This window comes from Alligator sinensis, unplaced genomic scaffold (genome assembly GCF_000455745.1).
Source record: "Alligator sinensis unplaced genomic scaffold, ASM45574v1 scaffold357_1, whole genome shotgun sequence".
Taxonomy (NCBI): Eukaryota; Metazoa; Chordata; order Crocodylia; family Alligatoridae; genus Alligator; species Alligator sinensis.
In genome coordinates this window covers 3,542,827-3,558,942 of record NW_005841942.1, presented here as the reverse complement: position 1 = coordinate 3,558,942, position 16,116 = coordinate 3,542,827, and the positions used below count along the sequence as shown (strand labels likewise).

General features: G+C 40.6%; 1 protein-coding gene across 1 annotated transcript in view; it reads right to left on the bottom strand.

Annotated features, from left to right (window-relative positions):
• The window catches only part of MDN1 (midasin AAA ATPase 1), a 143,472-nt gene that overhangs the window by 14,123 nt on the left and 113,233 nt on the right, over window positions 1-16,116 (bottom strand). Inside the window, 15 exon segments of the mRNA XM_014518200.2 lie at window positions 1,434-1,610; window positions 2,294-2,495; window positions 2,910-3,011; window positions 3,610-3,771; window positions 4,510-4,835; window positions 5,447-5,585; window positions 6,687-6,833; window positions 7,426-7,595; window positions 8,768-8,909; window positions 9,435-9,572; window positions 10,089-10,250; window positions 10,747-10,913; window positions 11,133-11,279; window positions 13,588-13,817; window positions 14,747-15,232. Coding sequence (XP_014373686.1) covers window positions 1,434-1,610; window positions 2,294-2,495; window positions 2,910-3,011; window positions 3,610-3,771; window positions 4,510-4,835; window positions 5,447-5,585; window positions 6,687-6,833; window positions 7,426-7,595; window positions 8,768-8,909; window positions 9,435-9,572; window positions 10,089-10,250; window positions 10,747-10,913; window positions 11,133-11,279; window positions 13,588-13,817; window positions 14,747-15,232 — 2,897 coding nt within the window.

Genomic DNA, 16,116 nt, shown 5'->3' with positions numbered 1-16,116 from the left:
CAATTAGTGAGGTGTACTCTAGGGTGTGAATTACTGCATATCAACTTCTTCCTGGTAACTCCTGTGTGCAGGCTCCTACTATATAGTAAACTGCTTACTCTTGCTTTCACTTGGGAAATAAGAAGATGCATATAGAGGCAGTTAACAGGGAGTGACTGTCAAGCCAAATTTGTGTCCTAGCTTATCATATGGTTATCTGTTCTTCTGGACATCAGCACTGACTGATAGGAGGTGTTTGAAAACTTGGTGATAGAACATAATATTCATCACATTATCACTCGATAATAAAAACAATGCCAATGGTTCCTTGTCCCACAAGAAAGTAATGCATTTCAGCTGTGGGATTCATTTTAAAAATTTAAGTTTAATTTACAGGAAAGATATGTAAAGAAGTCTAAACAAAGGACTGCAGTTTTCTTTTATTGCTATTTCTTTTATTGACCCATCTTCCTAATGCAGTAGAATTACTTTTATCACAAGAAAAGACAGAAGGGCGATATCACGGAAAAGCCCCAGATATAAGGTAGTGGGCAGGTCTGCTCTGTAAAAAAAACTCTGGGGAAAACCAAAACGTTGTACAGAGTAGAGAACAAATCCAAATATATGCCCAAATACAAAAGCTTGTACCATCTTGCTTTGCACTTATACATTTATTTCTACTGGTCATCAGCCCCAGTTAGTCAGTTTAAGAAGCATAAGCAAAGAGATTAGCCTGAAAGAAAATAAGAAGTGAGCTTCAGATTGGAAAAGTTACTTATTTCATCATTTCTCTTTAGTCGGCCATTGGATTGCTTGATAAGGGAGTCATTGTAAATTTCAGGCTCTAGTTTCATTAACTCGGATTAAAATGAAATATTGCTGCTGTAGTTGTCGAGGCATTTCTTTGCATCCAGCCTCTTCTGTCTTGGTTGGCATCCTCCCCTCTGCCTCAGATCAGATGTATAGCTCTATTGTCATTGTTCCCTCTTCCTTAGAGATAACTCCGTTCATTACCCTATTCCTACTTAGCCTATCCATGCAACTTACTTCTGTAATTGGTACATCAATGCTGTTGTGCTTCATGTCATTTTGCCCACTCCTCCACCTCCTGCTGTCTTGTGAAAATTGGGCTTTCTTGCATGCACTTGTGTTTCTGACACTCTTGGATTTGAACACGCTTGTTACAAGCCAATTAACAGATCTGGCAGTCTGCCTACCTGAGTGGAAACCATTTGCTTTCCACTTCTATGAAGAAGTGGGAAAAAATTAGAGACCATTAACTCGAAAGAAAACAGCAAGGCACTCTGTCACTCAACCAATTCAATAAAAGATGAATGCTGCTAATTGGGTAGGTTTTAGGGCAGAGAATCAGAAGAGACCATTAAAAGCAGATACTTCAGTACTAAATGCAGGATTTCTTTATGGATAATTAGGTATACTTAAGGGGCATTTACCAGAGTTTTCAGTGATCCCAGACTTCTTTACTTCAGGCTTCAGTTCTTCTATATCTACAGCTTTCAAATCTTCATTGTTCTGCATTTCTGTTTCCATGGCTGCATCTTCAGAATCCACCTCTTCCTTCTCTTCACTGAGAGGCAGAGTAGGTTTCTGCTGCTCCTTGCTGGCTACATCTGTATAAAGAGAGTAAGAGGGCCATTCAAGTGGAAGAAAACCAAAACTACAACTACAACCAAAACAATAAGATCTCTGCTTTCTGAAGTTCTTCCATATCAGGAAAGACTCATATTCAGCTTCTTGAATCACGTTTTTGTTTTCTTGAGATTACACTTAAAAAAATAGCTTAAAAACTTCAGTGAGTGGAAAATCTAAGCTACTATTCAATCATTAGTTTCCTTCTTGCATTCTTCAGTAGCTTCCTTTCTAAAACTTATTACTTAAAATAGGTGAATGAATTAAGTCATTGCATTACTTTTTAAATCAGTGCTTTGGGAAAAGCCAGCGACTTGCTTTAGATGCAGTTAACACAAAAGGGACCTATTAGATCAACAAATGACAACTGAGGTAACAATTTTTACAAAGTAAGACCCCATTTCAACAGTGACTTGGGCAGTTCGGCACTCAAAAATGCTAACCTTCATGTATGTGTCTGGCTTTTCAGAGACTAACAAAACAGTGACTACTGTTCATCAGTCATCCCTTTAAAAAAAGCACAATTGCAGAAACAAGCATAGTTCACTTGAAAATTAAAAAAAATATGGTGGTGGGCAGAACTGCAGATAACAGGAGCTTTAGATCTCAATTTTAATATGGACTCTAAATCTAGAGCTTGTAAGTTTTGTAGACACTACCATACCATATGTCTGTGCATCATAGGATTCACTGCCTTGCTTAATGTGTTCAAAGGCATCAGCTCCTTCCATGTCTTGTTCAGGCTGAGCTGTATTCTGCTTGGCTTCACTGCTAGATTCTATAGTTCTCAGTCGTTTATGGACACGTTTGTTGTGATCCCCCATTGAGCGTTCATTGTCAGCTCGACCAGGTTTTCTCTTGAAACTCTGAAAACGGAGAAATTGACACCATGCATGTCTAATAAGTGAGATCAAACCAGAACATTGGATCAAAATGTTAGCACACAGAGTAACCAACCCGTAATTTAGTTTAGATCAGGGGTTCGCAGAAATTTCAGCCCACAGAGACCTTTCATCCAGCCTGTGCCCATGGAGTTTCAGTAGTATGGTTAAGTGCTGGCTAGGGGCACTCTTCCCCCTGCTGTTGAGGAGGGAAGTGGTAGTATGGGCCAGGCCAGGTACTAGCATCTGCCTGCTCACCCTTGACCCAAACTGGGTCACTCCAGCCCACAGCCTTAAGTTTGCTGCCCACTGACTTAGGTAATTTGATTCTTAATGTTAACAACTCATTTTCATTATTAGACTTTACAGAGCTTAAAGAATTGAAAAAGAAAGAGGAACCTGCGTATTTTTTCTGCTTTGTTTCTGAGAAGCCAATCGTGCCATTAGCTGGGATTCATGGCCTTCTGACTGACATGCATCGGCAGATCCAGTCCCATGTTCCTGAAAGACAAGAAAAAATTAGCAGCTGTTACTCTGGCTCATAAGAAAACATCAAACAGAAAGATCAGGAAACGAGCATTAGCTGTTATTGTACAAAATTCTAGAAACTAAATGGGCCTGTTAGGACAGCTTTTCATCTGACACAACTGAGCAATGGCTGAGCTGAGTTGTATGTCTGAGCTGAGTTGTATGCCTGGAAAATACAGCAGAGTGCTTGCACACATGTGCTATTTTTGTAAGGGGCAGATAAAACAACTCTGTGGCTCAAGACTTCATATAATGTTAACACTCTTTTGACTGCTTGGGAGTTATTTGAAAAAAAGAAAAAAAAGAAGAGAAGTTCAAGCAGCTACTTTCAGACTCAATAGCTTCATGTTGTTTGCTGCCGAAATCAGAGATTTCCATATGCAGATAACATTTTCAAGTGTAGCAACAGCTCTACCCTAGACATAACAGCATGGAGAAAAATCTAAAGTGAGAGTCCCTACGTGCTATCAGGAGCACAGCAAAATATATACCCGTGGGTTAAAACTAAGTATTTTGGAGAACCCCATAAAACACTGCTCCAGTTGCAACTGGAAATTTCCATCTGTATCACCTCCTTAGCCTGGTCTCTCTCAGAAGCTGCTCCAGCCAGCTCAACAGCTGTGTCACTCTGCAAATTTTCTTCTCCTGTCTGCCCTAGTGTTTCATGTTCCATTCTCTCTGCAGACTCAGGTAGCTGTTCATCCTTCTCAGGATCGCCTTTATCCTCTTCTTCCTGAAGTAACGGCAAACAGCTTCAGTGTTCTGAAATGTCAGTCTGAGAACAATACTGCTGACTCAGGCTATATGAGTAATAAGTATATTCTACTCAAGTGATAAAGCATGAATTTCAGTATTTCACTCACAATATCTATCACTGGGATTTGGTTCACATGCTTCTATCACTCCTGACACAGGTAAAACATATTTCCTAAGCCTCTTATTAGTGCACAAATATTGTTCAGTTCTATATTTTATTAAACAAGAAATAAGACAAAAATGCCCCTCCTATGCCACCCTGCCATTGTATTCATAGAGTAGGGGTGCTTAACCTGTGGCCTGCTAATCCATCTCATTTGACCTATGGGGATCCCCACAGGTCTGGAAACGTGACAGTGGGGAAGGTGGCCATTAATATGGCCATCCTCCCTCATTGCCAAATTCCCAAACCCCAAGCCCTGTGTGCATCCCCTTCTGCCACGGAGCCGGTCCAGGCTCCCACCCCCCACTTCTGGATCAATGCTGGGCCATGCTCCGCTTCTACCCTACAGGACTGGGTCAAGCTCCTTTCCCCTTGCAGGGTTGTGTTGGGGCTGGCATGCCCCCCTAAACCCCTCTGTCAAATGGTGCCCCAGGTGCTGGATTAGGACCATTGGCTGGTTCCAGAGGGTGGGGGAACCTGGCACTGCCCAATTGGCTCATTGGGGAAAAAGGTTGGGTGTCACTGATATAGAAAAAAAACATGGTTTTCAACCTGGGGCTGAAGACCTTGGTCAGCAGTGAGTACTCCTTTCTCCATCTCCTCTTCAGCAGATTCATTTTTGTCTTCTTTTGGTGGCTCTACATCTTCCTCTGTGGTTTCCTCTTGTTTTTCTGTATTTCCTCCTTCTTGGTCAGCAGCTTCTTTCTCTTCCTCATCTTCTTCCTCTGCTTTATCTCCCCCATCTTCTCCCTCTCTCTTATCTTCTGCTAGCCCTGGATCTTGATCTTCTCTGTCTCTATCTTCAGTATCCTCTTCATTCTTATCTTCCCCATTTAAATCCACTGGTTTCTCTTCTATATCAAAAGGATTCTCTCCCCCTGAGTTAAAGAATAGCAAAGCAATATAAAACTTGAAGGCAACCAAAGAGAAAGTGAGCATTAAAAGACAAGAAAAAAGCCTAGCGTTTTACAACTAGGCAGGGGAAAAAAATAAGCAGACTGTAGACAAAGAATCTATGATTTTCTGTAACTCATTTTCTCTTCAAAACTACAACTGACTTGGGTCCAATTAGGTCCTACTGGGGGCATTCCTATTTACTAGCCATCATCTAATCATCAAGTACAAACATTTGAAGGTATTTTATCACAGGAAGTACAGCAATTGGACAAAAAGCAGTCTACCTAGGGAAGCTGTTGAATCATTCCTACCTAAAATGATTTCAGGGAATAGGTTAAATGGTACACTTGGATTATGAGCATTTTATCCAGTCCTACTTTTTGACACAAACTGCCAAAACTGTCCTGTGAACTAACCAGCATGTAAAACTAACATTTTAAATTCCCTGAACTTAATGACAGATTTCTCTTTTTGAGGAACAGTGATGTTTGCACAGGCTCAGTATCTAACTCATCATCCCTCTTTCCTCAGCATCATTACTTTCAGTTTAGTTTTCCTCTGAGAATAAGCTAAGACAGCTTCTCAGTTATACCTTCTCCTTCATTCTCCTCATCACTCTTCTCCTCTTCCTTCTCTAGGTTTAGGTCATCAGGAAGGTCCAAAGCTTCAACTTCAGGCTGCTTCTCTTGCTTGCCATGATAGGGATCGACCTCATTTTCATCATACTCCCGCTGGCAAGCAGGAAAACAAGAGAACAGCATATTATTGGTGAAAAGGAAAGGGAAAGAAAACAAGGTGGGAAAGTGATTCTCCAGGAGCTAACACTACATGACACTGCATTTTGCATGACAAACAGGTCAATAATACTTTCGTTTAGTTCATCCAAGTCCGCAGGCCAAACTAAACTGGCAAGCTTGAAACTTATAAGAAAACCTCAAAGACTTATAGGGTCAGGATGTGTAGGTGCTCACTTCTGTTAATAGATCCTGGCTTGCAAAGATCTCTTTTCTGAAGTACACACCCTCCTGTCAGAGCTGTCTAGACAGCAGAGAGGATTGTCAGAGAAAAGTAATTTCCTACCTGCTAGCCTAGCTTTATCTTTGAGTCCCTTCATACTGATGAATTCTCCCCTCACCAAAAAACCCTCTGCTGTGTTTAGAACTCTATTGCTCAAAGTCTTTGGGCAGCATCAGCCCGGCAGCTCGATGTTTTGTTAGTGTTTAAGCCAGTACAGATGGGTTTTCAAGAGCAATTTACAGATACTTGTGGTCATAAAACAGAAGCACTACATGGAGTCATCATGCAACTAAGTATATGTATTTAATTCTTTACTATTAAACTCTGTACAGTGGTAAATGCACTGATTCCTGGACAAAACAACTAAGGACAAGACATCTATCATCCCAACTACATTTTGATGTGGTGTTTCTGCTGACCATCCATTTGTATTTTTAGGTAAAACAAATGCATATATGTTTTGAATTCTGAAGCATTAAAATATATGTAATAGTACTCAGTGTGGTTTATTCTTGTCAGGGAATGAGGTTAACGTTTTGGAAGTTTCTTCATTTATACACAACATACCAAGTTCTCAGTGTGACAAAAGACAAGAAATAGAAGTATTTTTAGAACACGGCAGTTTCTTTGCAAATAAGTAAGAATCTCTGCTTTTTTTAAAAATCACATTAGTCGTAACTGTTTTAGACTATTTTTTTTAAACCAGCCAATAGTAGGTCACTATAGACCTTGGCACAAGAGAAGTACAATATTACAGGCTTGTAATAAGTGCTGTGACATGCCTTGCTCTTAATGCTGCTTTAAATCCTTTTTACCTCATCAGTTTGCTCATGGACTTTCTCTTGGTTTCCACCATCCTCTGCTTGTTCCTCTTTCTTTTCATCCTTTGGCAGCTGCTTTTTGTCATCATTTTTATTGCCTGCATCCAAGTTGTCATCTTTTGCCACAAGCTGCGAATCACCCTGAGTATGGAGCAAAAAAATAAAAATAAAAATCCAGGATTCTGATTATGCAAACTGTCCCCTGTAGATTTTCTTGACTAAGGTAACATCTCCCACACAAAGCAAATAGGCCTTTAGAATCTACTCAAACTATGCCCCTCCTAATGCCAGAGCCTAATACACAAGCTGTAATCTATATTTGCCACAATCAATAGAGATAATTGCCAATATATAGCAAGCCTGGACAAACTGCATCAGCAGCATATAATTCAGGTGGGAACTAAATATTCCAGGTTGATTCTATTCAATGTGGCATGTTTTCACTGGATGGATGCAACTTCCTGAATTATGCTACAGCTGAGGACCAGTCACTTTCCTCTGATTAGTCAGGACCAACTAAGCTCTTGAAGACTGATTATGAAGAATAAAGAACTGGATCTTATTGAATTACAGACAGCAGTCAAATCCTCACTGCTTCTCTTGCACACACTTCTCCCACCATGTCAAAAGAGGGGTTACTTACTTTTGCCCCCAAGTCAAACCTCACTCCCTAGGTAACAGTGCATCAATAAAAATTTTTTTTTTCCTTTTTATCTCAGTGTGGTTATTTTACCTCATCCATTCCTGGTCCAATTTCTTCTGTTTTATTGTCACCACTATCATCTTCCTCCTCTTCATCATCATCACCCCAGAGCCTCTCATTCAGTTTATCAGCTTCAGCATCACCAAGATTTCCCATTTGCTTATCCAATTCTTCATCTTCATCTGATCTGTCATCCTCTTCTGTAGACATCATCACAAGTCAGTAGATATCCCCATGTACAAGGTACAGGCTAAAATTGTGCGACTAATGAGACTAAGGGCTAGATCCAAAATGTGGTGTCGGTGCTAAACAGGAGCTGAGCACCTAAATACCACCTTGGACCTTTCCCCAAATCTTCTGCAAAGTAATTCTGGCATTTTCAAAAATATTTCCCAGGTGGTCTAATCTACTTAATGATTCTGGAATGCATATTATTTTGTAGGTGAACCCAAGCCCTCAATTCTTGGCAGGTCTGCCAGGAGGTTGTTAAATTACATCCAAAATATTCAAAATCTGTCCTTTCTAGGTGCAAAAAGGCTAAATTTATTTGCCAATGGCAACCCACATGATTCTGCTAAAGTACTTGTATTTTTTATTTTAAAGAGAATGACTCCACTGACACAAAGTTTCCAAAACATGACTTTGCTCTGAAAGCCTCCTTTCTGGCAGCAGCTAGAGGAACTATGCACACTTAACAGGTAAGAAATAATTTTGTTTAGGTCTACCCACTAAAATCCGTTGTGCTATAGGGAGGCAATCTAGCTTAATAAACTGAGAAAGCATTAAGCTATAACTCACACATGGGGACTATTCTTCACCGTTACCAGTTTAACTAGTGATCTTGGGCAAGTAACGTCACCTTTCTGTGCTTTGCTTTTTCCATCTATAAAATGGGGATAGCCCTTGAGAGCTAGGGATAAGCTAACTATTATTATAACTAATAATATTACGCTGCTGCATAACACCCAACTGTATTTTGCTACAGATACTTAGTCAATGGCAACTTGTTACAGATTATTAACAAAGTACAGGAGGCTCAAAGTTAGTTCTTTTTGCTAAGGCAAATGGCAGCCTACTTCTCAATGGGTAAAACTTTGATGAATAAAGGCATTTCCTGAGAAACCTGGTTATTTGGAAGTAAACTAATGCCCTGGTAGGTCCTTTAATAATAGAAAGTTCCAGTTCCACCCACTTGTGACAGAAGAGTCAGATTTGCTGTTTTTTGTAGCTGACTTATTATTATTTGTATGCTAATATTGTTATTCTATTGTTAGAACCATTTTGCTATATACACTTTTCCATATCAAAATACAATTTTTCAGAAGCATCAGGTGTGAAATCTTTTCGGTTTGCTTCAGTGAAAGTAACAAACCTTTCTTGTCCTGTTCCCCTTCATGCATTTTCCCTTCAAAGTCCTCTGACATTTCAATTGCATTGTCCTCTCCTTCAATATCTGGTTTAGAGTCTGGATCTTCTTTCTCCTTTTCTTGCCCTTTCTGCCGAGTGTCTTCTACCTGAATGGTTTAGTCACAGTTGATGGTTTAGTTACAGTTGGCTTGTCTTAAAGATTTTAATGGCACCTTGGTAACACTCAGATCTATTTTTGTACTAATATGAAACGCAAAATGGACTGTCAGCAACATTTATAATTGTTTACCTGATTACAACCTGCATGTTACATTTTTTAGAACTGCCCCTAAATTTGAAGGCAAACTTTTGTCTTTTTAGAGTTATTTTGTATGCCTTGATGTTTACAAAGCATCATATAAATTAGTAGTTATAATATGTTTAATGAATCCTTCAAAACAGACTGGTAGCAAACAAATAAAAATATACTATAATTACAGCTTTCTGCTACTCTGAAAGATCAAATTCACAATAAATTGCATTTCTAGGCACAAATGCAAATGTGTACTTTACATTCAGTTTGCTTTTGACACAAATGGTATCAAAACAAATAATGATTTCAAACAAGCAACAATTTCTCCCTAGAGAGGATTTGTTTTTAGGTGCTCTTGAACAACATTGTGCATACATACCTGGTTCTCATTTTCTATTTTGTCACTCACATCCTTCTTGCCTTCCCCATCTCCAATGCCACCACCTTCATAGTCATGGAACTCTGTTGCTCCTTCCCCTGCTTCTTCTTCCATTAATTCTTTAGGCAGACAAAATCCCTAAAGGCAAACATTTTTATCGATCTAATTCAAAATTAAAGTAATGGCAAGATGAAAGAACATTTTAATCAACAACACAGACCAACAGCCTGCAGACCAACATGGCTACAACCTGCATCCCTTTAACCAAGAACACACTTGAACACCAGCTTCCTCATATTAGACCTACTCTGGTTTACAGAGTGTTTCTTCCAAGAATGATCAAATCTGCCCAAGTCTCAATAAACCTGATTAGAATGAGTTGCTTCATTAGCAAGAGTTAGAAAAAGATTGAAAAACTTTAACCTTTTTGTATGCCTCCCATGATTGCACACTGTACCAACACAGTGACTATACTGTTGCTAGTTACAACAAGAAGTAAATCATGAAAACATTCAGAGCTTTAAATTTTCTTACTCATCTTTACAGATGTTAAACAAGTACAGCTAGAAATTAATTTTATAATTAAGCCATCCTAGGCCTTTGAATATAGTATGCAAGATTAATATCAATCCTACAATGTCCCCAGGGATTTACCTTTTGAGCAAGCTCCGTGAATATACTAGTTAAAACAGAAAGCAATTTCCCAGTACTCCTGTGAGATGTCAAGGAAACCGTGAGGTAGAAGAGGATAAGTTCTGAATACTTGCAGAGCATGGGCAACAGACGCACCAGCAAGTAGCAGGACTGATTGAAGAACTGCAGTTAAGTGAAAAACAAAAAAAGGCATTTGACATAACTATATAATTTCAAATGAGTCTTGACAGAGGCCAAGAAGAGAGACTGTAAACAGAGGTGCTCAAGGCATGTTCTGCCTTGGTGAACCAACGTGTCTGGTTCATAAATTTAGTGTAATTTGTTTACTATGTGCCTTTCTAAAACCCTGCATTCTGGAAATAATTAATTATTACAACAGCCTATCTTGAGGTAACTGTGCAGAGCTTAGTGACTTGTTCTGAAATAAGTAATTTATTTTAAGCCTAAAATTAACAGAATTTTTTTGGAAAATATTTTTCACACAGTTAATTCTAATTCCTTACAGTTATAATGGTTTTCTACTTTTCATATGGCAAGGACTTTTACAATTTTAGCAATACATGCTACCGGTGATGCAGAGACACTGAATAGACCATAGTTAAATCTTATGTTCTTTGGGACCATAAAAACAATGACTTTAAGGAAAGAATGAATTTACCTTGTGTTTATCTGGTGTGCAGTCTTCTCCATAAGATTTCAGTCTCTCCAAGAGTTCTGAAATGGCTGAAATGATTTTCTGCATATGCAAAGAACTCAGATCAGCAGAGAGGTCTTCATCCAAGAGCTTAGTTAAATGCCCGGCTTTTAGTCTGTCAGCTGCCTCCTCTTTGGTAGAAGCACAGAAAAACAGTTACCAAACCCAACTTTGAGATTCAAGATAATAGCTCAAAGCAATAAATCCCCATCCCTAGCAGGTTCTATGGATAGTTCCAGTTAACAGGATAAAGCAGTCTGGAGTAACCAGTAATGAACACATGCAAGCATAACTCGTTTTACATGTGCACAATTTTCCCTTGTCGCTTTTGGCTAAGGTCACAGACTTACCATCTTCCTCTGGGGACTTTTCTTTCTCCTTTCCTTGTTCCTGTTTTCTCTCTACCAAGCACTGGATGGCACACAGGACAACACAGATGGCAGTTTCTACTTGCTCTGAGAAATGCTCTACAAAACTTTCATCTGATTCTTGATTCCCTTTGGAAAAAATACAGTCATAATTTTCCATGATAACAGTGAATTTCTCTAGAAGGCAACCTCTCTTACACATGGCAAACACTGCTCTAAACATAAGGCTGTCTGGCACTTATTTAAATGAAGACAGATAACAGCTTTCCAGGGGCAGATGAGAGACATTATTAGGAATAGGCCAAAGGATTCATTGAGAGAAAAAAAAAAAAAAGGAGCAGAGCACTGATTTTATAGTTTAAGGAGCTGTCTAATCAACCCTACCGTGGTTTAGTTTTAGAGGCTCTAGTTTCAGCACTTTCTTTAAAGGCTCTGGAATCCAATGCACAATCACCAGGACTGCATGGGAAGTTTAACTGGACAGGCGTCATAGACCCCATAGAGCAGAGGTGGGCAATTATGTGAGCCCGTGAGGCACATACAGCGTGTCCAGACAAGTGTGCTGTGCTTCTCTAGGGACAAATAGCAGTGGCACAACGTGCTGCTGCTACTTTTCCCTGGGGAACGCTCGTGCCCACACTCTGGTGTGCAGCATGATGCACCAGGTGAGGTAGAGGAGGCTGGGGCCAGCACCTGGTTTGGCCCCAGAAGCCTTACCTGGGGGCCTCACAGGGCTCTAGCGGTGGCAATCCGGCAGCAGGAGCGTGGCTCTGGCTAGACAGGCTCCAGTTTTGGGCAGCAGCACACTGCTGCCACATGCACTGCCTGGCTTTTTTCAGGCATGTTTTTTTTTTTTTGACAGCAAAATCTGGTGTCAAGAAAAAACCAAACCCTGCTCCAAAAAAATAAACCCTTCACTGCAAATTAGCAGGGCAGGGAATGCCTGTATGTATGTTATGTGCGGTGTGTAGCCACACAGAAATGTCTGTGGTGTCGCATACCACAAGTATGCTCGTCTGGACCTGCCTATAGAGAGTTTTGCTGAGCTGTCGCGGGCAGGGTCAGAACCCCCACAATGCAACAGTGCACCAAAACTCCATATATGGGATGGGACCAGAGTATGCAGTGCTTGGGAGCAGGACAGGAGGTTGAGGCTGTGATCATGGGGCAGGTTGCAGAGTGGTAACAGTGCAGGGCCAGGCCCTGGGCAGCACTGCCATCTGCTGCCTGCACACCCCTGTGACAAGCACCAGGCAAGGGTGTGTGGGTAGTGGGTTGTGACTGCCCTGGCCCCATGATGTTGCTACCCCAAGGTCCCGGGGTCTCCCAAGCCCTGCCCACTCATCTCACTCCTGGGTGCTGCTCCCCGCCAGCCCGTGGGTCTTGCCCCCAGTGGTGGATGCAGGGCAAATGGGCTGGAGTGCTAAGGCAGTGGGGCTAAGTCTGGTAGCTGTAGCAGCTGGAAGGAGCCGCTGCCGCTAGGGCTGCTGGGACATGGAGTCCAGCTGCTGTGCCCCTCCAGCCCTGCTGCATGCCCGGGGGCAGCAGGACCAGAGGTACACACCACAGCTCAGACTGCCTCTCACACCTGGGCCTGGTAAGACCAAGGGACCCACTGCAGACTAGACAAAATCCCTTGGTGGGCCAGATCTGGCCTGCAGACTGTGTTTTACCCATGCCTGCCATAGAGAGGCTGCCCAAAGCAACAGATTGCCCACATGCCCACAATGATCTTCAAAAGTATGCGCAGGGGAAGAGACTGCAGAACCTCAAATGTTTCAGTAAAGCATTAAACATTTCAAGGACTATCCAAAATAGGAGGTTTGCCCATTGCTAGAAATATTCTTTAAAAGACAGATTTGGCTCAGTGTGCAGCTGTGAAAAAAGTTCACAGAAGACAAAAGCCAACAGAACAGCTGACTGGCATGGACACAGACATGGCACTAACAGTCTAACTAGCAATATTTCTGAGGGTAATGAAGCCCTTTTGAAGCTCAACTAAATCAATAGATGTTTTCTCTGCTATTAAGCTGGTTGATTATCAGCACTTACCAAGTAAAAATGCAAACAGAGCAGGCAGGCATTAAGCAAAGTTTTTCATACCTATCTATAAATGCACATGGTGCCCACTGCCTGACCACCTTCCTCCCGCTCCCCCCCAGCCCTTTGCAGGCAGGAACTCTGCCAGCCTGGAGAGAGTTCTTTGCCAAAAGTGCAAAATCTGAGGGTTACTCCGTTAAAATGAGAAATCTGCATTTTCCTCAGGGAAAGGGGGACGTCTGGAAACAGAAAACCCAGATCCCTGATGAAAATAAACTATCTTTAATTTGTGTCTCAGGCACATTTGCCTTGTGTAACTGTCTTCAAGTAACTGAGCTACCACGTTTCTTGAATTCCTATTTAAGTTATGTTGTGAAAAGAAAGGAGTTATCCTTACCACCACAGTCTGATGTGGGAGTGAGAAGCTGTTCTTTCCAGGTAGCAAATTCTACTGCAGTTTTATTAACCTCTTCCTGGATGTATTCTAGGCTCTTGATTAATGTCATCTGCCTTGCACACTGCCCACCTTCCACGTCTGGAAGAACAAACAGGGACTCTAAGCCCTGTAACTGAGAGGACACTTTCAATAGACAACTCAGTCCTGAAGTGCAAACTTCAAAATCTTTCCTGTAACAAGAAAGGTCACAATATTGAAAGAAGAAAACTTCCATTCAAAATTAAACCTTTAGAAATGGAGGTTACTTATATGTATTTCCCTAACTTTCTAAAAACCATAGCAACAAATACTGATGGCAGCCATAATACTGCTTTAACAGACGACAAAAAGGAATAAAGGAACATTTTCCACTGTTTTAATCAGAAGTCAACCCCATATTTTCAGGTCCAATTAAAAAATAAATAAAAAACAGCTTTTTCTCTGGATGCAACTGATACCACCCTTACAATAGGGAAGTCAAACAATCAAGGAAGGACCCAAAGAGTTAAATGTACAAAAATAGTAAAATAAAAACTTCACAGAAAAGGCTTGGTATTTTTACGGCACGCACAAAAATACGGCAACTACAAAAGTCAAGATTGTCTGGCACAATTACTATTGACCCCAGTAATTTAAGAAGTTCTTCTGAAAGAAGAAAAAGTAGTAGACTTAGAATCAGAACAATGTAATGTATTGATTTGCTTCTTTATGATATGCAAACATAACCTGAAAATTTCCATTAAAACAAAAAATAAGTAAATGTTTTTATATTTTTACAGAAAGAAATTCAGATCTTGCCTAACACCTGGACCTCTGGGAATAATTGGAAAATTAGTGGAATATTACAGGAGACCAAAGACAAAAGCTGGGCTAAGAGGAAAAACTTTTGGTTGCACTATTTAAAAGATTTAGTTGTTTGAAAAACTAAACTTGAAACTCAAAATATTCATTAGGAAAAAAGCTGAAAAATATTTTCAAAATACATTTTCAGACATTCTTTAAAAACATATTTTAAAAAGTAGCAAACTTTTTCAAATGCACATTGCATATTATGTTTAAACCTTACACGAGCATCCAAAAGCACAGAAACAGTATCCCTTCTACTCAACACAGGACTCACCAAGAATGAAATAAGGTTTCACAAGATTGTTGTCTTATTTTGTCCACATCTTTTTTCATTGCCTTAACCTCGGCTAGCATCTCAGTCACTTTAGCAGCCAGCTGCTGCCACAGCTGATCCTGGTTTCGCATCTTACATCCAGGAGGCAGATGATCTGCAGTCACTGGAGACAGATATATTAGCTCTGATGGAATCAGGTCAGGTATTCCCATCTGGGTATTTCCCAGACTCTGGTTGGTTCTTTTACGTTGGAGAATGTGTGTTTTTATAGCTGTCCTTTCATCGTCACTGCACAGCAAAGATGGTTGTCTTGGGCAGCACTGTATAAACCAAGACAGTTGCTCAAGGACAATGACACACTGCATAGCAAGATGCTGCAGTCTGTCCGTCCATTGCTGAATGCTATCTTGAGGAGGAAATGCTACATTATACTCTCCAGCAGCATCTACCCTGGAATCAATTTCCTGTATACAACTCAGAAGATTCCTGTTTAGAAAAACCAAAGGAGAAAAAGAAATGAAATGTCTCAAATGGCAGTATTCAAAAATTGCATTAGATTTCCCTTTAAGATCACTCTTCAACACTTTATTCTAATTCATGGGAAGGTCTCATGTTTCCGGAAATGTTTAACAAAGACACTGGGATATTAATTCATGCATTCAATATATTGTCCAATTGGTGAGCAATAATTACTCAAAAGCTTTGAAAAGAAGTTTTATGCAATTAACAGTCTCCACTATTCTATACACATGAGTTATGTTATGAGTACACGGCTTAGCAATCTTTTCTTGCAATCAGCATCATCCAAATAGTTTCCAATAAGGTTTAAATTGTTTCAAATAAACTTAATAAACCTTTGGGCCTATATTCAAATATTATTCACTTTTCTCCTCTACTTAAAGTAATTTAATACCCTTATCAAATAATTTGACCCTTATCAAAATGGAATTGGAGGAGGAGAAAGTAGAAGGATTGTGGGTTAGGTTACATGGAGGTCAAGGAGAAAGGGATTTGGTGGTAGGGGTCTGCTACAGACCCCCATAACGAGGGGAAGAACTAGATTTGGGGCTCCTGAGGCAGCTCTCAGAGACCATAATAACTAGGGAGACGGTAGTCATGGGGGAACTAAACTACCCAGGCATCTGCTGGGAGATGCAGACAGCAAAGTCCCACCGTTCACGCAGGTTCCTGTACAGGACCTCCACCTGACGCAGGAGGTACATGGTCCCACTAGGGGGAATGCCTTACTGGACCTGGTATTGGCAATGGGGGATGACATGGTAGGAGACCTACAGATCGGTGGTCACCTGGGGGACAGTGATCACCAAATAATAGAATTCACCATAAGACGTCGAGTGGGTAAGGTAACT